At 50.0% G+C, this 25,634-nt stretch overlaps 1 protein-coding gene and 1 pseudogene across 4 annotated transcripts; one reads left to right on the forward strand and one right to left on the reverse strand.

Annotated features, from left to right (window-relative positions):
* Positions 1-1,608: 1,608 nt before the first annotated feature.
* On the reverse strand, positions 1,609-24,073 carry MARCHF2 (membrane associated ring-CH-type finger 2). Of its 4 annotated transcripts, none has more exons than XM_074384688.1 (6): positions 23,936-24,073; positions 14,330-14,557; positions 8,583-8,778; positions 7,193-7,402; positions 2,858-2,951; positions 2,237-2,372 (listed from the first exon to the last, which is right to left on the reverse strand). In XM_074384688.1, exons 2-6 carry the CDS (start codon positions 14,503-14,505, stop codon positions 2,338-2,340), a joined length of 711 nt encoding a protein of 236 aa, XP_074240789.1. In that variant the 5' UTR covers positions 14,506-14,557; positions 23,936-24,073; the 3' UTR covers positions 2,237-2,337. The 4 variants fall into 4 exon arrangements, with proteins under 4 accessions (XP_003938954.1, XP_039321433.1, XP_074240789.1 ...); XM_074384689.1 differs by having other exon boundaries at positions 2,302-2,372; positions 2,858-2,946; XM_003938905.3 differs by lacking the exon at positions 2,858-2,951 and having other exon boundaries at positions 1,609-2,372; positions 23,936-24,072.
* On the forward strand, positions 18,773-19,358 carry LOC101039972 (peptidyl-prolyl cis-trans isomerase A-like; annotated as a pseudogene).
* Positions 24,074-25,634: the final 1,561 nt, after the last annotated feature.

Consider the following 25,634-nt stretch of genomic DNA (forward strand, 5'->3'; position numbering starts at 1 on the left):
GCCCAGCTTATTTATTTATTTTGTAAAGACAGGGTCTCACTATGTTGCCCAGGCTGGTTTCAAACTCCTAGGCTCAACTGATCCTTCCCACCTCAGCCTCTGAAAATGCTGGGATTACAGGCATCAGTCACCAGGCCTGGCCCATGCTGGGCTCTCTACACTCACTAAAAACTAATAGTGCCTAGGGGCAGTGGTGCATGCCTATAGTCCCAGCTGCTGGGGAGGCTGAGACAGGAGGACTGCCTTAGCCCAGGAGGTTGAGGCTGGACTGAGCCGTGATAATACCACAGCACTCCAATCTCAGCAACAGAGCAAGACCCCATCTTAAAAAAGAAAGAAAGAGCCGGGCGCGGTGGCTCACCCTGTAATCCCAGCACTTTGGGAGGCCGAGGTGGGTGGATCATGAGGTCATGAGATCGAGACCATCCTGGTCAACATGGTGAAACCCCGTCTCTACTAAAAATACAAAAAATTAGCTGGGCATGGTGGCGCATGCCTGTAATCCCAGCTACTCAGGAGGCTGAGGCAGGAGAATTGCCTGAACCCAGGAGGTGGAGGTTGCGGTGAGCGGAGATCGCGCCGTTACACTCCAGCCTGGGTAACAAGAGTGAAACTCCATCTCAAAAAAAAAAAAAAGAAAGAAAGAAAGAAAGAAAAAAGAGGCCAGCGTCGTCTTTGGACTGGTAGATACAAACTAAGTGGAAATTGTTCTTATGTCTACTTTGCCTGTAATCCCAGCTACTTGAGAGGTTGAGGGAGGAGAACTGATTGAACCAGGGAGGTGGAGGTTACGGTGAGCCAAGATTGTGCAATTGCACTCCAGCCTGGGCAACAAGAGCAAAACTCCATCTCAAAAAAAAAAAAAAAAAATTAGGTGGGCATGATGGCATGTACCTATAGTCCCACCTACTCCGGAGGCTGAGGCAGCAGAATCAATTGAACCTGGGAGGTGGAGGTTGCAGTGAGCAGAGATCACACCACTGCACTCCAGCCTGGGCAACAGTGAGATTCTGTCTAAAAAATAATAATAATTTCTTTTTGCTACCTGCTCTTCACTTGAAGACTGAGACTTTGCTTCTTCCCATGGGCTTCAGAACAAATCCCTAAAAAACAAGCCAGTGTTATTTTCTTTTTTTTTTTTTTTTTTTTTTTGAGACGGAGTTTCGCTCTTGTTACCCAGGCTGGAGTGCAATGGCGCGATCTCGGCTCACCGCAACCTCCGCCTCCTGGGTTCAGGCAATTCTCCTGCCTCAGCCTCCTGAGTAGCTGGGATTACAGGCACGTGCCACAATGCCCAGCTAATTTTTTGTATTTTTAGTAGAGACGGGGTTTCACCATGTTGACCACGTTGGTCTCGATCTCCTGACCTCATGATCCACCCGCCTCGGCCTCCCAAAGTGCTGGGATTACAGGCTTGAGCCACTGCGCCCGGCCGCCAGTGTTATTTTCAATATTTTGTAGAGACAAGGTCTTGCTATGTTGCCTAGGCTGGCCTCCAACTTCTGGGCTCAAGTGATCCCCCGACTTTGGCCTCCCAAAGTACTGGGATTACAGTTCATGAGCTACCTTACTCAGCCTCATTTCTTTGTAGCACTGAATAATATCTCATTATCTTGAAGCACCACTGTTTATTCATTCAGCTATTGAGTGACACCTTTTCTACTTGCAAGTTTTGGCAATTATGTCACTGATTGCCTTTCACATCACTGACTGAGCCCTTTCAGAAACGTAACTGACAGGTCAATTTTGTCCAGCCAGGGCTCCTTTTATTCATTCAGGGGTGGGTTTTTGAAATGCAGTGCAACTTTTATAGAAAGTCGAGGGTGCCAGGAAAGTGAGCCTGCCAGGTGCAGGGAAGTGCGAGAAGCTTGCTGGAACGTTCCAGCTCTAAGGATGCCCTTGATACACTGGCCACAGCTGCTGTCCCAGAGGTGCAACGTGGACCTCAGCATGAGATCAGGGTGCCTGCTCCATCCAGAGCTCAGGACCGTGTACCTGTCCTTGACATGAACAACAAGTGTGCAAAAAACAAAAAAAAAAAAACCTGAAAATATCATCACACAGGATCACAGACTCGGCTCCGCGTGGTGTCTCTTGGCCTAAGAAGTATTCAGGCTGTGCAGGAAGTGTTGGGCAGTTTCTATCCTTCCACAGGACAGGGCATCGCCAGCTACCTCTGGGGTCTCTGCTGCAAGGCCCAGGGAGCCCAGCCTTCACACCGGTGTCTCCTCGGGCACCTTCTTCAGGAGTCCAGCCACCAGCGGAGAATGCTGGGGGCCCTCAGGGCCACTGGCCTCCTGGATCTTCAGGCGTACTTTCTGGTTCGTCTTTCTCCACTCAGAGTACAGCTGGCAATGGTAGCGGAAGGAGACCTGCGGGGCAGTCCTACAGTGAGCCGGAGCAGTGAGAAGGCCTTCCCCCCAAGGGAGGAAATCAAGTCCCTGTGGCACCTGCGTTGCCCAAACCAGGGCTGGGGCTCATGCTTCCAGGAACAGAGAGGGCTTATGAACATTTCTCGTACAAAGGGCACACACAGTCCAGCTGCAGTGGCTCATGCCTGTAATCCCAACACTTTGGGAGGCCGAAGTTGGGGGCAGGGGGATCACTTGAGCCCATGAGTTCAAGGCCAGCCTAGGCAACACATTAAGATCATGTCTCTACAAAATACTTAAAAATTAGCCAGGTGTGGTGGGTGGCCCAGGCCTGTGGTCCTAGTTACTCAGAAGGCTGAGGGAGGAGAATCATTTGAGCCCAGGAGGTTGAGGGTGCAATGAGGTGTGCTCAAGCCACTGTACTCCAACAGAGTGAGATCCTGTCTCAGAAAAAAAAAAAAATAAAAGGTGGCGGTGGCTCACACCTGTAATCCCAGCACTTTGAGAAGCTGAGGTGGGCAGATCATGAGGTGAAGAGATCAGGATCATCCAGGCCAACATGGTGAAACCCCATCTGTACTAAAAATACAAAAATTAGCCAGGTGTGGTGGCATGTGCACCTGTAATCGCAGCTACTTGGGAGGCTGAGGCAGGAGAATAGCTTGAATCTGTGAGGTGGAGGTTGCAGTGAGCCGAGATGGCACCACTGCATTCCAGCCTGGGGGACAAGAGCAAGACTTCATCACACACACACACACACACACACACAAAGTGAATCCTAATGCGAACTATGGCTTTAAAGGGATAATGAAGGTTCACTGATTCTAACAAGTGCATTACCTTGGTACACAATGTTAATAGTGGGAGAGGCTGTGCAGGTTGTATGTGTATGGAGGGGGGTGATATACAGGAACTCTCTGTACTTTCTGCTAAATTGTGCTGTGAACCTAAAATTGCTCTAAAAACTAGTCTATCAAAAAAATTAAAAAATAAATATTGTGTGGCACAGTGGCTCACACCTGTAATCCCACCATTTAGGAGGCCAAGGTGGGCAGGTCACCTGAGCCCAGGAGTTCGAGATCAGCCTAACCAACATGGTGAAACCCCATCTCTGCCGGGCGCGCTGGCTCACGCCTATAATCCCAGCACTTTGGGAGGCCGAGGCGGGTGGATCACGAGGTCAAGAGATCGAGACCATCCTGGTCAACATGGTGAAACCTCGTCTCTACTAAAAATACAAAAATTAGCTGGGCATGGTGGTGAGTGCCTGTAGTCCCAGCTACTCAGGAGGCTGAGGCAGGAGAAATGCTCGAACCCAGGAGGCGGAGGGTGCGGTGAGCCAAGATCATGCCATGGCACTCCAGCCTGGGTAACAAGAGTGAAACTCTGTCTCAAAAAAAAAAAAAAAAAAAAAAAAAGAAACCCCATCTCTACTAAAAATACAAAAATTAACCAGGCATGGTGGCAGATGCCTTAATCCCAGCTACTGAGGAGGCTGAGGCATGAGGATCACTTGAACCTGGAGGCGGAGGTTGCAGTGAGCCGAGATTGCACCATTGCACTGCAGCCTGGGCGACAGAGTGAGACTCCATCTCTATTGATCAATTAATCCATCAATTAATCAATCAATGTCAGTGGTTCACATTCTTTGACCAAGCAATTGCCCAAGAAACATTTGCATGGGCAATGCCCAAAGCACTGTTCATAATGGAAGAAAACAAAAAAAGAAATAAGTAGAAATAAAACCACACACACGTTGGAAAGAATCCCAGTGCCTGTCAAAAGCAATTGGTTAAATAAATATGGTACACCCATACAATGAATGTCTGCTGGGTGGCTGCCTCGTTGTGTGTGTGTGTGTGTGTGTGTTTTTTTTTAAGAATACCAGCAAAGTGAAAATAAGCAGATGCTAAAACAGTAGCTATTATTTAATCCTGTTTATACATTTTAAAATATGCTGGTAGGGGCCAGGCACGTGGCTCATGCTTGTAATCCCACCACTTTGGGAGGCTGAGGCAGGCTGATCACCTGAGGTCAGGAATTCAAGACCAGCCTGGCCAACATGGTGAAACCCCATCTCTACTAAAAATAAAAAATGAACCGGGCATGGTGGCATGGGCCTGTAATCCCAGCTACTCAGGAAGCTGAGACAGGACAATCACTTGAACCCAGGAGGCAGATGTTGTAGCAGTGAGCCAAGATCATGCCATTGCACTCTAACGTGGGTGACAGAGCAAGACTCTGCCTCGAAAAACAAAAAAAAAGAAAAGAAAATGCTGGTAGGTGCATTGAAAAATACTTTGTGAGGCAGGGACTCCCCTGTAGCTGGACATAGTGGTTATGTCTGAGGGGCAAGATTAGGGAAGAACTTTTGCCTCTAAGCAAGGGTTCTGCTGCCTACCAGAGGCCCAGAACACCTCACACCCTCATCATTCCGTCTGTCTCTGTCTGTCTCTCATTCAGGCTTTTTCTCTTTCTCTCTCTCTTTTTTTTTTTTTCAGACAGAGTCTTACTCTGTCATCCAGGCACCCAGGCTAGAGTGCAGTGGCATGATCTTGGCTCACTGTAACCTCCACCTCCCAAGTACAAGTGATTCTTATGCCTCAGCCTCCTGAGTAGCTGGGATTACAGGACTGCGCCACCACACCCATCTAATTTTTTGTATTTTTAGTAGAGATGGGGTTTCGCCGTGTTGCTCAAGCTGGTTTGAACTCCTGATCTCAAGTGATATGCCCACCTTGGCCTCCCAAAGTGCTGGGATTACAGGTATGAGCCAAGGTATCCACCATTTTTTTCTTTTCCTTTTTCTTTCTTTCTTTTTTTTTTTTTTGAGACAGAGTTTCCCTCTTGTTACCCAGGCTGGAGTGCAATGGCACGATCTCGGCTCACCGCAACCTCTGCCTCCTGGGTTCAAGCAATTCTCCTGCCTCAGCCTCCTGAGTAGCTGGGATTACAGGCACGTGCCACCATGCCCAGCTAATTTTTTGTATTTTTAGTAGAGACAGGGTTTCACCATGTTGACCAGGATGGTCTCGATCTCTTGACCTCGTGATCCACCCGCCTCGGCCTCCCAAAGTGCTGGGATTACAGGCTTGAGCCACCGCGCCCGGCCCTTTTTCTTTTATTAATATTATTATCTTCTTCAAGACAAGGTCTGGATCTGTTGCCCAGGCTGAAGTGCAGTGATGCAGTCTCAGCTCACTGCAGCCTCTGCCTCCACTGCTCAAGCGATCCTCCCACCTCAGCCTCTGGAGCAGCTGAGACTACAGGCACACACCACTGTGGCCAACTAACTTTTGTATTTTTTGTAGAGATGGGATTTTGCCACTTTGCCCAGGCTGCTCTTGAACTCATGAGATCAACCAATCTGCGTGTCTTGGCCTCCCAAAGTGCTGGGAAAACAGGTGTGAGCCTCCACACCTGACCCTATTATTTTTTGAGATGGGGTCTTACCATGTTGCCCACGCTGATCTTGAACTTGTGGGCTATGGCAATCCTCCTGCTGCGGCCTCCTAAAATACTGGGATTATAGGCAGGAGGCACCACACCAGGCCTTTTTTCTTTTATTGATACTGGGTCTTGCTTTATCACCCAGGCTGGAGTGCAGTAGTGTGATCACAGCTCACTGCAGCCTCAAACTCCTGGGCTCAAGTGATCCTCCTGACTTAGCCTCCCAGGTAGCTGCAACTACAGACATTTATCACCATGCTCAGCTAATTTTTATAATTTTTTTGTAGCCACGGTGTCTTTTTATGTTGCCCAGGTTGGTCTTGAACTCCTGGCTTCAAGGGATTTTCCCACCTTAACCTCCTAAAGCATTGGGGTTACAGGTATGAGCCACCATGCCCAGCTAATTATTTTCCTTTTGTAGAGATAGGGGTCTCCCTATGTTGCCCTGCTAGTCTCAAACTCCTAATCTCAAGTGATCCTTCCACCCTGGCCTCTAGAGTAGCTGGGACTACAGGTGTGTACCATCACTAATTTTTAAATTTTTTGTAGAGATGGGCATCTTGCTTTGTTTCCCAGTCCTGGTCTTGAACCTCCTTGCTTCAAGCAATCCTCCTGCCTTGGCCTCCCAATGTGCTAGGATTGCAGGTGTTTCAGCCACTAAGCCTGGCCTTGCTCAGTGTTTTAATCTCAGTTCCTCTCTCTCTTCCACTTCAATTTCTTTTTTATTTTTTACTTTTATTTTTTTGAGACAGAGATTCACTCTGTTGCCCAGGCTGGAGTGCAATGATGCAATCTTGGCTCATTGCAACTTCCGCCTCCTAGGTTCCAGTGAGTCTTCTGCCTCAGCCTCCTGAGTAGCTGAGATGACAGGAATGTGCCACCAGGCCTGGCTAATTTTTATATTTTTAGTAGAGTTGGGGTTTGGTCAGGCTGGTATCAAAATCCCGACCTCAGGTGATCCACCGGAGTCAGCCTCCCAAAGTGCTGGGATTACAGGTGGGAGCCACTGTGCCCATCCTCCCTTTCAATTTCTTAATCAATATCTATTTCCCCACTATCTTGTTCTCCCGCAGTCTCTCTCAGTCTTTTGCTTCTCTCTGCCCACTCCTAATCTTAGGGGTTCATGGATGGGGGTTCCTACACTCAGGTCAAGGCTCATACCTGGCTCAGGGATTCCCTAGACCTTTGTCACACTTGGAATCTGGAGCTTCCGGAGAGGCAGGGCAACCTCAGAAGCTCTCTTCCACCCAGGGCCATAGGAAGAGGCAGCCAGAAAGCCCCGTACCCCACAAGCCAGGGGCCAAATCCCTGGCCCTGCTGCTCCTGGTGGCAGAGCTCTGGATGCATGCTGCACAGTCTTGGCCACTCACCAGTGTCCAGAGGACATAGATGGTGAAGAGGGCAATGGTCAGGGCAATGAGACCCACGGCCTCCAGCTGGCTGTGGAGCCGGAGGTGGTCCTGGGCCCCGCGCAGGCACAACCAGCCTGAGATGGCGGCCAGGGGCGTGATGAACAGGAAGCACACCATGTCACAGCACAGCGTCCGCTTCTCCGTCCGCGGTCCCGGGTCCTTCAGCCACTGCAGAGAGAGGACAGGGGAGAGGGGGCAGGGAAGGGGCTGCTGAGGGTGAGGGATCAGGACCTCCAGGCCTGGGCATCCCTCTGTCTTTTCCTTTTCTTTTTTTTGAGATGTAGTCTCGCTCTGTTGCACTGGCTGGAGTGCCACTGCACCTGTCATCCCAGCTACTCGAGAGGCTGAGGCAGAGAATTGCTCGAACCCAGAGGGCAGAGGTTGCAGTGAGCCTAGATCGCACAACTGCAACAGCTGGGGCAACAGAGCAAGAATCGGTCTCAAAAAAAAAAAAAAAAGAAAGAAAGAAAGAAAAGGGCAGGTGTAGCCGGGCGCGGTGGCTCAAGCCTGTAATCCCAGCACTTTGGGAGGCTGAGGCGGGTGGATCACGAGGTCGAGAGATCGAGACCATCCTGGTCAACATGGTGAAACCCCGTCTCTACTAAAAATATAAAAAACTAGCTGGGTGTGGTGGCGCATGCCTGTAATCCCAGCTACTCAGGAGGCTGAGGCAGGAGAATTGCCTGAACCCAGGAGGCGGAGGTTGCGGTGAGCCGAGTTCGCGCCATTGCACTCCAGCCTGGGTAACAAGAGCGAAACTCCGTCTCAAAAAAAATAAAAAATAAAAAAAGAAAAAAAGAAAAGGGCAGGTGTAGCGGCTCATACCTGTAATTCCAGCACTTTGGGAGGCAGAAGCTAGTGGATCACTTGAGGTCAGGAGTTCGAAACCAGCCTGGCCAACATGGTGAAACTCCATCTCTACTAAAAATGCAAAAAATTAGCTGGGCATGGTGGTACGTGCTTGTAGTCCCAGCTACATGGGAGGCTGAGGCAGGAGAATTGCTTGAACCTGGGAGGCGGAGGTTGCAGTGGGCCGAGATCGCGCCACTGCACTCCAGCCTGGACAAGCGTGAGACTCTGTCTCAAAAAAAAAAAAAAAAAGAAGAAGAAGAAGAAAAGAAAACAAACACTGAATCAAAACCAGGAGCGGGTAACGGGTTTGGGAGCTCTTAAACTCCAGGCCACACCCCATCAGCAGACCCACCTGGTGGACAGGGTGCTAGGGAGGTCTGCCTTAGGGAGAAGCTGCTTCCTTAGCCCACCAGATCCCCCAGGGCAGCTCCTGCCTTTGGCCCCCATGCCTGCCCTCTCCCTGCTGCCCACCAAAGTCTCAGACTCTTAAGGGTACCTCTGTGAGGGGTCGAGGCCGTTTCTCCACTGCAAACTCTGTGTGGCACAGCTCACAGTAGCTAGTGTTAGACGAGGAAAGCCACCTCTCCAGACAGCTCTTGTGCACGGCGCCCAGGGTGCCAGTGCAGCCACATGGGGACAGCAAGCATTCCCCGTTTGCTCCCTCATGGCAGATCCGGCAGAAGGGACCGTCGCTGGACATGGAGACAGGACCCGTGAGCAATGATTGGGCTTTCTGTCTATACCTGCTTCACTACCCACTGGATCACAAGCTCGCCGTTACCCCATGCTGCCACTTGCTGAGCTCCTACTCATTCTTCAATGCCCAGCTCCAAATGTCCTCCCCTTTCAGAAGGAGATGCAGGGGAAGTAACCTTGCAAAGCCTTCCCAGTGATGTGTTCCCTTCCCACGGAACCTGCAGCACCCTCTCAGACCCAGGATGGGTATCTTATACCCACCCCTCAATGTCCTCTCCAAATTTTTCTAAAATACTACCTTGATTATCCTGCACAGCTTCCCCACCCTCAACTCTTAATCCTCAAGGACCTGCTGCGTGAAGTGGCTCATGCCTGTAATCCCAGTACTTTGGGAGGCTGAGGCACTCGAGGTCAGGAATTCAAGACTAGACTGGCCAACATGGTGAAACCCTGTCTCTTCTAAAAATACAAAAATTAGCCAGGTGTGGTGGTGGGTGCCTGTAATACCAGCAACTGGGGAGGCTGAGGTAGGAGAATCACTTGAACCTAGGAGGCAGAGGTTGCAGTGAGCCGAGATTGCGCCACTGGACTCCAGCCTAGACGACAGAGTAAGACTCCGTCTCAAAACAAAAACAAAACAACAACAAAAAAAAAACCAAAAAAAAAAAAACAGTCCTCAAGGACTAGGGCAGAGCAGACAACACTCCTGGTGACCTCAGGCCTCAGGCTTGACCAGTCAGAACACCAGGCCAAGTGCAATAGCTCATGCCTGTAATCCCAGCACTTTGGAAGGCTGAAGCAGGAGGATCACTTGAGCCCAAGAGTTCAAGGCCAGTGTGGACAACATAGTGAGACCCCATCTCTACAAAAAAAAAAAATGTTTTAAGAATTAGCTGAAGCCGGGCGCGGTGGCTCAAGCCTGTAATCCCAGCACTTTGGGAGGCCGAGGCGGGTGGATCACGAGGTCGAGAGATCGAGACCATCCTGGTCAACATGGTGAAACCCCGTCTCTACTAAAAATACAAAAACTAGCTGGGCGTGGTGGCGCGTGCCTGTAATCCCAGCTACTTAGGAGGCTGAGGCAGGAGAATTGCCTGAGCCCAGGAGGCGGAGGTTGCGGTGAGCCGAGATCGCGCCATTGCACTCCAGCCTGGGTAACAAGAGCGAAACTCTGTCTCAAAAAAAAAAAAAAAAAAAAGAATTAGCTGAAGGCCGGGCGCGGTGGCTCAAGCCTATAATCCCAGCACTTTGGGAGGCCGAGGCAGTGGATCACAAGGTCGAGAGATCGAGACCAACCTGGTCAACATGGTGAAACCCCGTCTCTACTAAAAATACAAAAAATTAGCTGGGCATGGTGGCGCGTGCCTATAATCCCAGCTACTCAGGAGGCTGAGGCAGGAGAATTGCCTGAACCCAGGAGGCGGAGGTTGCGGTGAGCTGAGATCGTGCCATTGCACTCCAGCCTGGGTAACAAGAGCGAAACTCCGTCTCAAAAAAAAAAAAAAAAAAAAGAATTAGCTGGGCATGGTGTCACATGTCTGTGGTCCCAGCTACTTAGGAGGCTGAGGTAGAAGAATCACTTGTGCCCAGGAGTTCAAAGCTCCAATGAGCCATAATGGTACCACTGCACTCCAGCTTGGACAACAGAGTGAGACCATTTGAAAAAGAAAAAAGAACACCATGCACCCCTGCTCATGGTGACCAACTCAGGCTTGTATGATATAATCAGCCACCAATAAAATCCTTTTCTAAAAAATTCTTTGTTTTCCCCTAAACTCCATAACTGTCAGCCACAAGGCTGACATAAGCCTGGAGCTGATGGCAGCTGCCAGCTGCCTAGTCTCTGCATGGAACCTGTGAATGATGCCAGCACAGAGAAGAGCAGAGCCAAGAGACAGGGAAAGGTAGACTCTTAAGGACATCATCAGAGGCCCCTGGATCTAACCACACCTGAAGCCCATGCTGCTTGAGAAACCTATGCATCCAGAGAGAAGTGCTCACCTGCTCCTCTGCCTTTGTTGGGGGAAACAGATATAAAAAGCATTTGCAGAAAGCCGCCTCAGAAAAGTCTCCAGCCCTGGCCCAGTCTCTGGAGATGCTGGGTCCTTCCTGTGACAGCTCAGAAGGCAAGGAGTGTGGCCCAAAGGCCATCTACTGTTTCCCAAACGTTTCTGGCCAGAAGGCAGACTGTGAGGTTGCACAAAGAAGAGCTATTTTCCAGACAATGCCAGTTTCCTCTTAGAGAGACTGTATTCTTTTCTTTCTTTCCTCCCTTTTTTTTTTTTTTTTTTTAATGTCACTCAGGCTGGAGTGCAGTGATATGATCTCAGCTCACTGCAACCTCTGCCTCCTGGGTTCAAGTAATCCTCCTGCCTCAGCCTCCCGACTTGGGACAATACACACATGCCACCATGCTTGGCTAATTTTTGTATTTTTAGTAGAGACGGGGTTTCACCATGTTGGCCAGGCTGGTCTTGAACTCCTGACCTCAAATGGTCCACCTGCCTCAGCCTCCCAAAGTGCTAGGATTATAGGCGTGAACCATCATGGCAGGCCCTCTTTTCTTTTTTGAGACAAGGTCTAGCTGTGCTGCCCACGCTAGAGTGTAGTGGTGCAATCAGCTCACTGTAGCCTCAAACTCCCTGGCTCACGCGAACTTCCTGCCTCAGCCTCCCAAGTAGCTGGGACTACAGGCAGTGCCACCCTATGCAGCTCATGTTTTTTTATATTTTCTAGAGAGCAGGGGTCTCACTATGTTGACCAGGCTGGCCTGGAACTCCTAGGCTCAAGCAATCCTTCAGCCTTGAACTTTCAAAGTGCGGGATTATAAGCATTAGCCACCATGCTTGTCTGGAAATGACTGTTTTCTTTTTCCTTTCTTTTCTTTTTGAGACAGTATCTCACTCTGTTGCCCAGGCTGGAGGGCAGTGGTGTGATCTTGGCTTACTGCAACCTCTGCTGCCTAGATGCAAGCAATTCTCTTGCCTCAGCCTCCCAAGTAGCTGGGATTACAGCCGTATGCCACCATGCCTAACTAATTTTTGTAGTTTTCATAGAGAAAGGGTTTGACCATCTTGGCCAGGATGGTCTTGAACTTCTGACCTTGTGATCCCCTGCCTTGGCCTCCCAAAGTGCTGGGATTAACAGGTGTCAGCCACTGTGCCCAACTGGAAAGGACCGTTTTCTTTTTTTATTTTATTTTATTTTATTTTATTTTACCGTTTTCTTTTTATCTTTTTTTTTTTTTTTTTTTTTTTTTTTTTTTGAGACAGAGTCTGACTCTGGCTCTGTAGCCCAGCTGGAGTGCAGTGGCGTGATCTTGCCTCACCACAACCTCTACCTCCTGGGTGCTTGCTCAAACAATTCTCCTGCCTCAGACTCCCAAGTAGCTGGGATTACAGGCATGTGCCACTGTGCCTGGCTAATTTTTTTTTTTTTTTTTTTTTTTTTGAGACGGAGTTTCGCTCTTGTTACCCATGCTGGAGTGCAATGGCGCGATCTCGGCTCACCGCAATCTCCGCCTCCTGGGCTCAGGCAATTCTCCTGCCTCAGCCTCCTGAGTAGCTGGGATTACAGGAACGCGCCACCATGCCCAGCTAGTTTTTTTTGTATTTTTAGTAGAGACGGGGTTTCACCATGTTGACCAGGATGGTCTCGATCTCTCGACCTCGTGATCCACCCGCCTCGGCCTCCCAAAGTGCTGGGATTACAGGCTTGAGCCACCGCGCCCGGCCATTTTTGTATTTTTTAGTAGAGACAGTGTTTCACCATGTTGGCCAGGCTGGTCTTGAACTCCTGACCTTGTGATCCACTTGCCTCGGACTCTCAAAGTGCTGGGATTACAGATATGAGCCACTGTGCCCGGCTAGAAATGACTGTTTTCTATCCTTTTCTCAGATTCTCATGCTGTGGGTGGGGTTGGGCTGCTTTGAAAGGAGCACATCAGGCTGCTCATGTCAGCTTTCTCAACAGTCCTGTCCCTAAACTATTATTTCCTCCTGCAAAGGCAAAAGAACATGCCTGCCTGCCTCCTTTCTAAACCCATACCCTGATCCCATCCTCCCTCAAGTATACACACAAACAAAGTTAACAGAAAAGAAGCCCCTGCTCCGGAAACCAACTCAGGGAAACAGAAGTGACGAGACTCTTGAGGAAGAACCACGTCAGTTTGGAGCTTGTTCTGGAAAACCCTGAAAAAGTTTGGGAAGAGCAAATACAGAGAAGAGGCCAGGCATGGTGGCTCACGCCTGTAATCCCAATATTTTGGGAGGCTTAAGTGGGTAGATCATCTGAGGTCAGGAGTTCAAGACCAGCCTGACCAACATGGTGAAACCCCATCTCTACTAAAAAAATACAAAAATAAGCTGAGCATGGTGGCAGGTACCTATAGTCCAAGATAATCCCGAGATTAAGGCAAGAGAAATCCATGAACCCAGGAGGCAGAGGTTGTAGTGAGCCAGATCACGCCACTATACTCCAGCCTAGGGGACAAAGTGAGATTCTGTCTCCAAAAAAAAAAAGGCTGGGTACAGTAGCTGACACCTGTAATCCCAGCACTTTGCGAGGATGAGGTGGGCAAATCATTTGAGGTCAGGAGTTCGAAACCAGCTTGACCAATATGATGAAACCCCTTCTCTACTAAAAATACAAAAATCAGCTGGGTGTGATGTCTCATGCCTGTAGTCCCAGCTACTAGGGAGGCTAAGGCAGGAGAATCACTTGAACCTTGGAGGCGGAGGTTGCAGTGAGCTGAGATTGCACCACTGTACTCCAGCCTGAGCGACAGGGTGAGACTTTCTCCAAAACAAATTTAAAAAAGAGAGGGTGTTTGTTGGTTCTTTACTAGTGAGTGTAGAAAAAAAAGAGAGACAGAAGGTGGGCATGGTTGTTCACACCTGTAATCCCAGCAGTGTGATTATCCCTCCTCAGGGAGGCTGAGATAGGCAGATCACCTGAGGTCAGGAGTTCGAGACCAGCCTGGTCAACATGGTGAAACCCCGTCTCTAAAAGAAGTACAAAAATTAGCCAGGCGTGGTGGCGGGCACCTGTAATCCCAGCGACTCAGGAGGCTGAGACAGGAGAATTGCTTGAATCTGGGAGGCGGAGGTTGCAATGAGCAGAGATTTCGTCACTGAACTCCAGCCTGGGCAACAAATTGAGACTCTGTCTCAGGAAAAAAAAAGAGATACAGTGGTGAAATAACTTGTCCCAGGTCACTCTGGGAGAGAAGGAGGTGTCCACTCTGGGTCAGAGCCCAGGCACTGAGCCATAGGCTGCACTCCTCACCAACCCCTATACTGCCTCCCAAAAGTGAGTTACTTGCCGACATTTGAACTTCAGATTTCACATGATAATCTGGAATTTCAGCTTTTCCTAAAGAATCAGACCTGGCCAGAGCTAGGCCTCTGTTTCCGCAAGGCAATAACTGTGTCTTTTTTTCTATTTACCCATTTGGCCCTCTTTGATGGTTGGACTTTGGATCCCAGGCTGCGAGAAAGTCACAGAAAAGGCAGCCAAGGCCAGGACATCCATGTGGTCACCACTCACCTTGGTGTGTCCAAGGCACGGATGACAGTGGAGAGGAGCCGGCCATCCCTTGAAGTCACTTGTGCCACATAATGGGGTGGACCGAGGCCTGCGGCCTCCACGACCTTGGAGAAAGCAGGGCTGCCAGAGCAGTCACACAGGGAGCCAGGAAGGTGGCAGCAGTCACCCGTCGTCATGGCCACAGGGAGCCCCGTATCCTCAGGGCCTGAGGCCCATGGTCACAGGAGCCTGGGAAGAGGCCAGTGCGGAGGTTAGGGGCAAGATTAGTGGGCCTGACAGACTAAGCTTTGAGTCCCCTCTTGTCAAGGCTGCAGGGACCACTAGACCATTTACATCTCTGAGCCTCAGTTTGCATGATCTGTAAAATGGGACAGTGAGGAATCAATGAGATGACGCATGTAACTCAGCACAAGTAAAGCTAGGCTTGGCCAGGTGTGGTGGCTCACGTCTATAATCTCAGTGCTTTGGAAGCCAAGACAGGAGGATTGCTTGAGCCCCAGGAGTTTGAGACCAGCCTGGGCAACACATCAAGACTCTGTCTCTACAGAAAAAATAAGAAAATTAGGCTGGAAGCAGTGGCTGACACCTGTAATTCCAGCACTTTGGATTCAAGACAATCTGCCCACCTCAGATTGCCTCAGCTCAGGAGATTGAGACCAGCCTGGGCAATATGGTGAAACTCTGGCTCTACAAAAAAATAAAATAAAAATTAGCCAGGCATGGTGGCACAGGGCTATAGTCCCAGCCACTCGTGAGGCTGAGGTAGGAGGATGACTTGAGCCCAGGAGTTTGCGGCTGCAATGAGCTACAATGGTGCCACTGAACTCCACCCTGTGCCACAGAGTGAGACCTTGTATCTAAAAAAGAGAAGACAGGTTGCACGCAGTGGCTCACACCTGTAATCCCAGCACTTCGGGTGGCCGAAGAGGGTGGATCATGAGGTCAAGAGATCGAGGCCATCCTGGCTAACATGGTAAAACCCCGACTCTACTAAAAATATAAAAATTAGTTGTGTGTGATAGTGCGCACCTGTAGTCCCAGTTACCAGAGGCTGAGGCAGGAAAATCACTTGAACCTGGGAGGTGGAAGTTGCAGTGAGCTGAGATCATGCCACCGCACTCTCCATCCTGGGTGACAGAGTGAGACTCTGTCTCAAAAAAAAAAAAAAAAAAAGAGAAGACATGCAAAGATAGGCCTGCTCATACCCTCAAAGCCTCCAGGGCTAGGACCATCTTTCAACTAATATCATCTTTCCAGATATGGTATCAGCACCAGTTCTTATTTTTCTTTTCTTTTTTTTTTGCTTTGAGACAGAGTCTCGCTCTGTTGCCCAGGCTGGAGTGCAGTGGCACGATCTTGTCTCACTGCAACCTCTGCCTCCCAGAATCAAGCCATTCTCCTGCCTCAGCCTCCCGAGTACCTGGAATTGCAGACACCTGCCATCATACCCAGCTAATTTTTCTATTTGTAGTAGAGATGGTTTTTTTTTTTTTTTTTTTTTTTTTTTTTTTTTTTTTTTTTTTTTTTTTTTGAGACGGAGTTTCGCTCTTGTTACCCAGGCTGGAGTGCAATGGCGCCATCTCGGCTCACCGCATCCTCCGCCTCCTAGGTTCAGGCAATTCTCCTGCCTCAGCCTCCTGAGTAGCTGGGATTACAGGCATGTGCCACCATGCCCAGCTAATTTTTTGTATTTTTAGTAGAGACGGGGTTTCACCATGTTGACCTTGATGGTCTCGATCTCTTGACCTCGTGATCCACCCGCCTCGGCCTCCCAAAGTGCTGGGATTACAGGCTTGAGCCACCGCGCCCGGCGAGATGGGGTTTAACCATGTTGGCCAGGCTGGTCTTGAACTCTGACCTCAGGTGATCCACCTATCTCAGCCTCCCAAAGTGCTGGGATTACAGGTTTGAGCCATTGCAGCCAGTCAAGAATTTCACTGAAGAAACAAGGGCCCTTTCTGGAGACCTCCTTGAAGCCAATACAGGTGCCCTGGAGCCAAGGATCTCTGTCCCCAGCTTGTCCAACCCCCAAGAGCTACAACGTCCAGAGCCACTGCAGCTCCTAAAGTGTTCAGAAAATCCAAGCAAGAGAGGCAGTCAAGTACTCACTGAAGTACTCCCACCCCCACCCCAAGTCCGCTTTTAAACTGCCAATCAAAACCCAAGCCCTAGGCCAGGTGCAGCTGTTCATACCTGTAATCCCAACGCTTTGGGAGGTCCAAGCAGGAGGATCACTTGAGGCCAGGAGTTTGAGACCAGCTAGGGCAACACAGAAAGATCCTAACTCTATGAAGGTGTTTTTTTTTTTGTTTTGTTTTGTTTTTTTTTAATTAGCCAAGCATGGTGGTGCAAGCCAATAGTCCCAGCTACTTGGAAGGCTGTGGCAGGAGGATGCCTTGAGCCCAGGATTCCAAAGCTATAGTAAGCTATGATCACACCACTGCACTCCAGCCTGGGTGACAGAGCAAGACCCAGTCTCTAAAACAAAACAAAAGAAAGAAAGAAAAAAAAAAATCTGAGACCCAAAGTGGGGAGGTGAGAGCACTTATTGACTAACTGCTGCACTAGGACAGTCCACCGATGGATAAATGCCCTCTAGACAGCTCTGCCAGCAGCCTGCCTGGCTCCACATGTTTTTCTGAGCATCACAGCTGGGCCCCTGCAGGCCAGATAAGCAAGTATTGCCCAAAGGCAGGGGCCCAAGAGGAAGGCTGCAGGCCTAAGATAACATGCACAGGGCAGTGGCCCGGGCCTGACATGGGTGCCTGCTGCTGTCCCTCCCAAGTCCCTGCAACCAGAACCTTCAGCTCAGAGGCCAGAAGGGAAGCTGCTGGGCTCTTTATGGGAAGAAGGGCAGAGGAAAGTCCCTTCCTCCAGTCCTGGCCCCTCTGAGGCTAGATCTTTACATTTCTTTTTCCTTTTTTTTTTTTTTTTTTTCTAAGACAGGGTCTTGGCCAGGCGTAGTGGTCCACTCCCATAATCCCAGCACTTTGGGAGGCTGAGGTGGGTGGATCACCTGAGGTCAGGAGTTTGAGACCAGCCTGGACAACATAGCAAAACCCCATCTCTACTAAAAGTACAAATATTAGTCAGGTGTGGTGGTGGGCACCTATAAGCCCAGGCACTTGGGTGTCTGAGGCAGGAGAATTGCTTGAACCCAAGAGGTGGAGTTTGCAGAGTCAAGATGTCACAAAGCCAGGGAACTCCAGCCTGGGCAACAAAGCAAGACTCTATCGCAAAAAAAAAAAAAAAAAGGAAAGAAAAGAGAAGGTGTCACTCTGTAGCCCAGGCTGGAGGGCAGTGTTGTGATCTCAGCTCACTACAACCTCAGCCTCCCAAGTTCAAGAGAGTCTCCTTGTTTCAGCCTCTTGAGTAGCTGGGACTGCAGCTATGTATCACCACACACAGCTAATTTTTTTTTTTTTTTTTTTTTTTTTGAGACGGAGTTTCGCTCTTGTTACCCAGGCTGGAGTGCAATGGCACGATCTCGGCTCACCGCAACCTCCGCCTCCTGGGCTCAGGCAATTCTCCTGCCTCAGCCTCCTAAGTAGCTGGGATTACAGGCACGCGCCACCACGCCCAGCTAGTTTTTTGTATTTTTAGTAGAGACGGGGTTTCACCGTGTTGACCAGGATGGTCTCGATCTCTCGACCTCGTGATCCACCCGCCTCGGCCTCCCAAAGTGCTGGGATTACAGGCGTGAGCCACCGCGCCCGGCCTTTTTTTTTTTTTTTGAGATGGAGTCTTGCTTTGTTGCTCAGGCTGGAGGGCAGTGGTGCAATGTTGGCTCACTGCAACCTCTGCCTCCTAGGTTTAAGCAATTCTCCTGCCTTAGCCTCCTAAGTAGCTGGGATTACAGGCACATGCCACGATAACCGGCTAATTCTTTTTTTTCTTTTTTGAGGCAGAGACTTACTCTGTCACCCAGGCTGGAGTGCAGTGGCACAATTTTGGCTCCCTATAAGCTCTGTCTCTTGGGTTCAAGTGATTCGCCTGCCTCAGCCTCCCAAGTAGCTGGGACTACAGGTGTCCACCACTAAACCCAGCTAATTTTTGTATTTTAGTAGAGATAGGGTTTCACCATGTCAGCCAGGCCGTTCTCAAACTCCTGACCTTGTGATCCACCTGCCTCAGCCTCCCAAAGTGTTGGGATTACAAGCGTGAGCCATGATGCCCGGCCAATTCTTTTTGTATTTTTAGTACAGACGGGGTTTCACCAAGTTAGCCAGGCTGGTCTCGAACTCCTGACCTCAAGCAATCTGCCCGCTTTGGCCTCTCAAAGTGCTGGGATTACAGGCATGAGCCACTACCCCCGGCCCCACCTTTACATTTTTGCAAATAACTAGACATTACAGGAACCATCCTAGCTCCTGTATATATTGTTCTAATGTTTCTTCTATCAGGAAGAAAAAAAAACACACACACGGCTTTGCAGATGCCACCGCCACCTGGAGCCTTCTAGTATCAGCCATGGTCAACCCCACCATGTTCTTTGACATTGCTGTTGACGGCGAGCCCTTGGGCCGCGTCTCTTTCAAGCTGTTTGCAGACAAGGTTCCAAAGACAGCAGAAAACTTTCGTGCTCTGAGCACTGGAGAGAAAGGATTTGGTTATAAGGGTTCCTGCTTTCACAGAATTATTCCAGGGTTTGTGTGTCAGGGTGGTGACTTCACATGCCATAATGGCACTGGTGGCAAGTCCATCTATGGGGAGAAATTTGATGATGAGAGCTTCATCCTAAAATATACAGGTCCCGGCATCTTGTCCATGGCAAATGCTGGACCCAACACAAACGGTTCCCAGTTTTTCATCTGAACTGTCAAGACTGAGTGGTTGGATGGCAAGCATGTGGTTTTTGGCAAGGTGAAAGAAGGCATGAATATTGTGGAGGCCATGGAGCACTTTGGGTCCAGGAATGGCAAGACCAGCAAGAAGATCACCATTGCTGACTATGGACAACTTTAATAAGTTTGACTTGTGTTTTATCTTAACCACCAGACCATTCCTTCTGTAGCTCAGGAGAGCATCCCTCTACCCCGTTTGCTCGCAGTATCCTAAAATCTGTGTTCTCCCTGCAGTTCCCTTTGAGTTCCATGTTTTCCTTGTTCCCTTCCACGCCTAGCTGGATTGCAGAGTTAAGTTTATGATTATGAAATAAAGACTAAATAACAACAACAACAAAAAAAAAAACCACACAGGTAAATCTGCTAATGCAAGGCCTGAAAACCACCAAAATTATACTAGTAGCTTCTATCTATTAAGAACTGAGGGCTGGGCATGGTGGCTCACGTCTGTAATCCCAACAACGTTCAAGGCCGAGGCGGGAGGATCACAAGGTCAGGAGACAGAGACCATCCTGGCTAACATGGTGAAACCCGGTCTCTACTCAAAATACAAAAAGTTAGCCGGGTTTGGTGGCGTGCGCCTGCAGTCCCAGCTACTGGGGAGGCTGAGGCAGGAGAATCGCCTGAGGTAGAGGTTGCAGTGAGCTGAGATCGAGCCACTGCATTCTAGCCTGGGCAACAGAGTGAGACATGGTCTCCAAAAAAAAGAAAAAAGAACCGAATACTGTGCCATGCAATCTCCATACATAGTCATCATCTTACTGAACTCGAGACAGTTTTTATAAGTGTCTCCTTCAAAGGTCACCTTCCTGGGGAAGCCTTCTCTGACAATGCTGTCTGGGAGCCGGGCGCATTGGCTCACACCTATTAATCCCAACACTTTGGGAGGCTGAGGTGGGAGGATTGCCTGAGCCCAGGAGTTTGAGAGAAGCCTGGGCAGCATACCAAAACCCCGTCTCTACAAAAAATACAAAAATGAGCTGGGCATGGTGGTGTGTGCCTGTAATCCCAGTTACTTAGGAGGCTCAGGTGGGAGAATCACTTGAGCCCAGGCTGGAGTGCAGTGGTGCAATCATCACTCAGTGCAGCCTCAACCACAGAGCAACACCCTGTCTCAATCAATCAATCAATCAATCATGATTGGAGTCCACATGATTCCCCTCGTGGCATGTGTCCCTGTCTGAAATATTCTACTTATTCATCTAAGCATTTAACCATGTCTGTCATCCCATCCTACAGAGAATTCTATAAAAAGGAGACCCTATCAGATTGCCTCCTGCTGTCCCCAGAACCTAGTCCTGTGTCTAGCCCAGAGCTGCTGTATTTGTGGTTGCTGCTGCAGTCATTTCTCTTTTCTTTTCTTTTTTTTTTTTTTTTTTTTTTTTTGAGACGGAGTTTCGCTCGTTACCCAGGCTGGAGTGCAATGGCACGATCTCGGCTCACCGCAACCTCCGCCTCCTGGGTTCAGGCAATTCTCCTGCCTCAGCCTCCTGAGTAGCTGGGATTACAGGCATGATGTGCCACCATGCCCAGCTAATTTTTTTGTATTTTTAGTAGAGACGGGGTTTCACCGTGTTGACCAGGATGGTCTCGATCTCTTGACCTCGTGATCCACCCGCCTCGGCCTCCCAAAGTGCTGGGATTACAGGCTTGAGCCACCGCGCCCGGCCATTTCTCTTTTCTAATTTTTTTGAGGTGGAGTCTTGCTCTGTTGCCCTGGGCTGGAGTGCAATTGTGCGATCTCGGCTCACTGCAACCTCCACCTCCCGGGTTCAAGGGATTCTCCTGCCTCAGCCCCCCAAGTAGCTGGGATTACAGGCACTCACCACCATGCCCGGCTAATTTTTGTATTTTTATTTTATTTTATTATTTTTTTTTTTTTGTGAGAAGGAGTCTCACTCTGTTGCCCAGGCTGGAGTGCAGTGGCGCCATCTCAGCTCACTGCAACCTCCACCTCCTGGGTTCAAGCAATTCTTCTGCCTCAGCCTCCTGAGTAGCTGGGACTACAGGCGCATGCCACCATGCCCAGCTAATTTTTCTATTTTTAGTAGAGACAGGGTTTCACCATGTTGGGCAGGGTGGCCTCAAACTCCTGACCCCAACTGCCTCGGCCTTCCAAAGTGCTGAGGTTACAGGCTTGAATCACTGTGTGCCTGGCCTATTTCTTTTCTTTCGTCTTTTTTTTTTTTTTTTTTTTTTGAGGCAGGGTCTCACTCTGTCACCCACAAGGCTGGAGGGCAGTGGAGGAATCACAGCTCCACTACCTCAGGTTCAGGTGATCCTACCACCTCAGCCTCCGGAGTAGCTCTGCACACCACCAAGCCCTGCTAATTTTTTGTAGAGATGGTGTTTTGCCATGTTGCCCAGGCTGGTCCTGAACTCCTCGGTTCCAGTGATCTGCCCGCCTCAGTCTCACAAAGTATTGGGATTACAGGCATGAGCCACCACGCCCAGCCTGGGGATAGATCTCACTGAGTCCTCACAACAAACCAATAATTATACCCTATAATGGGGGGAGAGGCTGAGGCTCAGAGAGAGGCACCTATTTCCCCACAATCAGAAAGCTAGGAATGGGTGGTGTCAGAATTCAAACTTAAAACACTACAGGGAGTGGGTCTGGACCTCAAGAGACCTTGGTTCTTTAACTCCTGGCTCTCCTGGCTCTGCCACCCATGCTGGGTGTCCTTGATCAAGTCACTTTGCTTCTCTGGGCCTCATTCTAATGATGGAGCTGGTGGACTGTGTCTGTGGAGGGGTCTACTGAGAAGAAGCCTCCAGGCTGAATTCATCAAGTCAAGCTCATCCTTGGCTAGGCTTGTTTGGGGTGACACTGAGACCCCTACCCCAGTCTTTTCCATACTCGCCCAGCCTCCTTTTCCTGAAGGTAGGAAACAGAGGGCCCTAAAACTTCCTGCAGTGTGATCTCAGGCAGCTGTTTTACTCTCTCAGCCACAGTATTCGCATCTATAAAATGGGCATAATAGGCCGGGCGCAGTGGCTCACAGCTGTAATCCCAGTAGGTTTGGGAGCTCATGGAAGGCGGATCATTTGAGGCCAGGAATTTGAGACCAGCCTGGCCAACATGATGAAACCCTGTCTCGGCTAAAAAGACAAAAATTAGCTGGGCACGGTGGTGGGCGCCTGTAATCTCAGCTACTTGGGAGGCTGAGGCGGGAGAATCGCTTGAACCTGGGAGGCAGACGTTGCAGTGAGCTGTAATCATGCCACTGCACTCCAGCCTGGGCAACAGAGAGATACTCCATTAAAAAAAAAAAAAAAAAAAAAAAAGGAGGCCAGGTGCAGTGGCTCATGCCTGTAATGCTAGCACTTTGGGAGGCTGAGGCAAGTGAATCACTTGACATCAGGAGTTCGAGACCAGCCTGGCCAACATGTCAAAACCCCATCTCTACTAAAAATACAAAAATTTGCTGGGCATGGTGGTGCCTGCCTGTAATCACAGTCACTTGGGAGGCTGAGACAGGAGAATCGCTTGAACTTGGGAGGTGAAGGTTGCAGTGAGCCCAGATTGCACCACTGCACTCCAGCCCTGGGTGACAGAGTGAGACTCTGTCCCAAAAATTTTTTTTAAAAGAGGGGGCATCATAATGATATGTAGTTCATAATATTAACTCTTTATTTTTTATTATATGGAGTCCTGCTCTGTTCACCAGGCTGGAGTGCAGTGGCATTATCTCATCTCACTGCAATCTCCGCCTCCCAGTATCAAGTGATTCTCCTGCCTCAGCCTCCTGAGTAGCTGGGATTACAGGGGTGCACCACTGTGCCCGGCTAATTTTTGTATTTTTAGTAGAGACACGGTTTCACCATGTTGGTCAGGTTGGTCTTGAACTCCTGATCTTGTGATCTGCCCACCTTGGTCTCCCAAAGTGCTGGGATTACAAGTGTGAGCCACCTCGCCCGGCCAATATTAGCTCTTATTCTAATAACTGTGATCAGTTTACAGAGCTGTTGATGAGAGGTCACACAGTCAGCAAGTGCTCAATAAAAGGTCACTATTAATATTTTGCAGGGTAAATGTGGAGGCTGTCATTGCATTCATTTCTATTTCCTCACCATAGAGAGGCTCCTGTGCGTCCTTCAGTTCTTTTAGGCCCTGCATGAGAAGTGAAGTTCCAATCCCATCTCTACTCCTATGTGCTGTGTGGCCCTGGGCAAGACACTTAACTTCTCTGAGCCTGGACTCTCTCATCTGTATAACAGGGGACATTTCTAGTGCTTTCACCTAGTCAGTATGGTTTCAAAAGAACTGAACGAGCTCATCATACCCATTCTGGCTACCCTGTTTTGAGCAATCACACAGCACAGGGCATCCTGTTTGAAGATCTTTGTGCAAAGTGGCTGGCTCATTATATTGTAACTTACTATTTTGTAGGTAGTGCCACTCTGAGAAGAAGGTTGGGGAAGGGCATTGGCCACTTAATAGTTGCCTACTGTGTGCCAAGCACTCTCTGCACCAGCCAGCCACCTTCTGAACCCACCCAGAAGCCCCATCAGGTTGACAATGGGATGACCCGGTTTTACAGGTGGGGAAACCAAGGCTCGGAGAGGCGCCTACTGTGTGCCGGGCCCCGGGGACCTTCCACCGGCTTTGACACGGGAACTGGGGTCCCCGCGTCCCCAAGAAAGCTGTGGCCAAGGGATCCAGCCCAGCCGTCCCTCCCGGGTACCGAGCTCCGGCCTTGAACCCGGGGCCAGCGCGCGGACTGGCGTCCTCCGGCCCTACCTGCAGGCCCGTGCCTACCTGATCCGCGGCCGGGCCGGGCGGCCGCACAGGCCCCTCCGTTCGCCCCGGCCAGTGTCCCGGCCCGGCCCGGCACGTCGGCGCCACTAGGTCCGCTCCGGCCGGCACCTGCGTCCGGGCACCGCCCGCCGAGCAGACAGCGCCGCGGGCCAATAGCGACCGCCTTTCGCCCGCACTTGCCAATCGCCATGCACGTCCCGCCCCGAGAGGCGGGGCCGGAGGCGACGGGGGACGCCCTGGACCTCACAGGCCCCGCTGCGCCGCCGCCGCTGGCCCCGCCCCTGCCGCGCATTGGCTCCGCCCACAGCACTGGCCCCGCCCCAGCCCCGCCCCAGGGGCGAGGGGTGCTGCTGCGCCACCTGCAGACCGCCGGCGTTCTCTAATCAATAAAACCGCAGCAGAATTCAACTTTTTTTTTTAGACTGGCCGGGTGCAGTAATCCCAGCACTGTAGTCCTAGCACTCTGGGAGGCCTGTAATCCCAGCACTCCGGGAGGCCGAGACGGAAGGATCACTGGAGCTCTGAACATGGGGACCAACTTGGACAACATAGTAAGATTAATTTGAGATCCCGTCTCTACAAACAATTTAAAAGTGGTGGGCAGATTGCCTGAGGTCAGGGGTTCAAGACCAGCCTGGCCAACATGGTGAAATCCCGTCTCTACTAAAAACACAAAAATTAGCTAGTGTGGTGGCAGGCGCCTGTAATTCCATCTACTCGGGAGGCTGAAGCAGGAGAATCGCTTGAACCCAGGTGGCAGAGGTTGCAGTGAGCCGAGATTGTGCCACTGCACTCCAACCTAGACGACAGAGTGAGACTGTCTCAAAATCCAAAAATTTACAAGTAAGTTAGCCAACCATGGTGGCGCGGGACTGTAGTCCCAGCTGCTCAGGAGGCTGAGGCAAGAGGATCACCTGAGCCCAGGAGTTCAAGGCCAGCCTGGGCAACATAGCAAACTCACCTACCTCCATCTCTAAGACATCAATTTTTTTTAAAAAAGACTGCACTATATGTTTCCTAAGTATAAGCACACTTTTGCACATAATCACAGTGTAACATTCAAAATCAGAAAATTAATGTTCATCTAATATTATGTAATTCCCGGAACCCATTCAAAAGCTGGGCGCAGTGACTCATGCCCATAATCTCAGCACTTGGATCATCTGAGGTTAGGGGTTTGAAACCAGACTGGCCAACATAGAGGAATCCCGTCTCTACTAAAAAAAAAAAAAAAAAAAAATTAGCTGGGTTTGGTGGCAAGCACCTGTAATCCCAGCTACTCGTAAGGCCAAGGCAGGAGAATTGCTTGAACCTTCGAGGCGGAGGTTGCAGTGAGCAGAGATCTTGCCATTGCACGCTAGCCTGGGCAACAGAGCCAGACTCCATCTCAAAAAAAAAAAAAAAAAAAGTTTTCAATAAAGTCCTTTAAAAATCCAAAATCCAGCCTGTAATCCCAGCACTTTGGGAGGCCGAGGCGGGTGGATCACGAGGTCAAGAGATCGAGACCATCCTGGTCAACATGGTGAAACCCCGTCTCTACTAAAAATACAAAAAATTAGCTGGGCATGGTGGTACGTGCCTGTAATCCCAGCTACTCAGGAGGCTGAGGCAGGAGAATTGCTTGAACCCAGGAGGCGGAGGTTGCAGTGAGCCAAGATCGTGCCATTGCACTCCAGCCTGGGTAACAAGAGTGAAACTC

This window comes from Saimiri boliviensis, chromosome 14 (assembly GCF_048565385.1).
Source record: "Saimiri boliviensis isolate mSaiBol1 chromosome 14, mSaiBol1.pri, whole genome shotgun sequence".
Taxonomy (NCBI): Eukaryota; Metazoa; Chordata; class Mammalia; order Primates; family Cebidae; genus Saimiri; species Saimiri boliviensis.

Coding starts and splice junctions, on each gene's coding strand:
- MARCHF2 (XM_003938905.3), bottom strand. CDS start 14,505: ATGACGACGGGTGACTGCTGCCACCTTCCTGGCTCCCTGTGTGACTGC. Junction 7,403..8,582: donor GGCCTCGACCCCTCACAGAG/GTACCCTTAAGA, acceptor CTCTCTCTGCAG/TGGCTGAAGGACCCGGGACC. Junction 2,373..7,192: donor TCTATGTCCTCTGGACACTG/GTGAGTGGCCAA, acceptor ACTGCCCCGCAG/GTCTCCTTCCGCTACCATTG.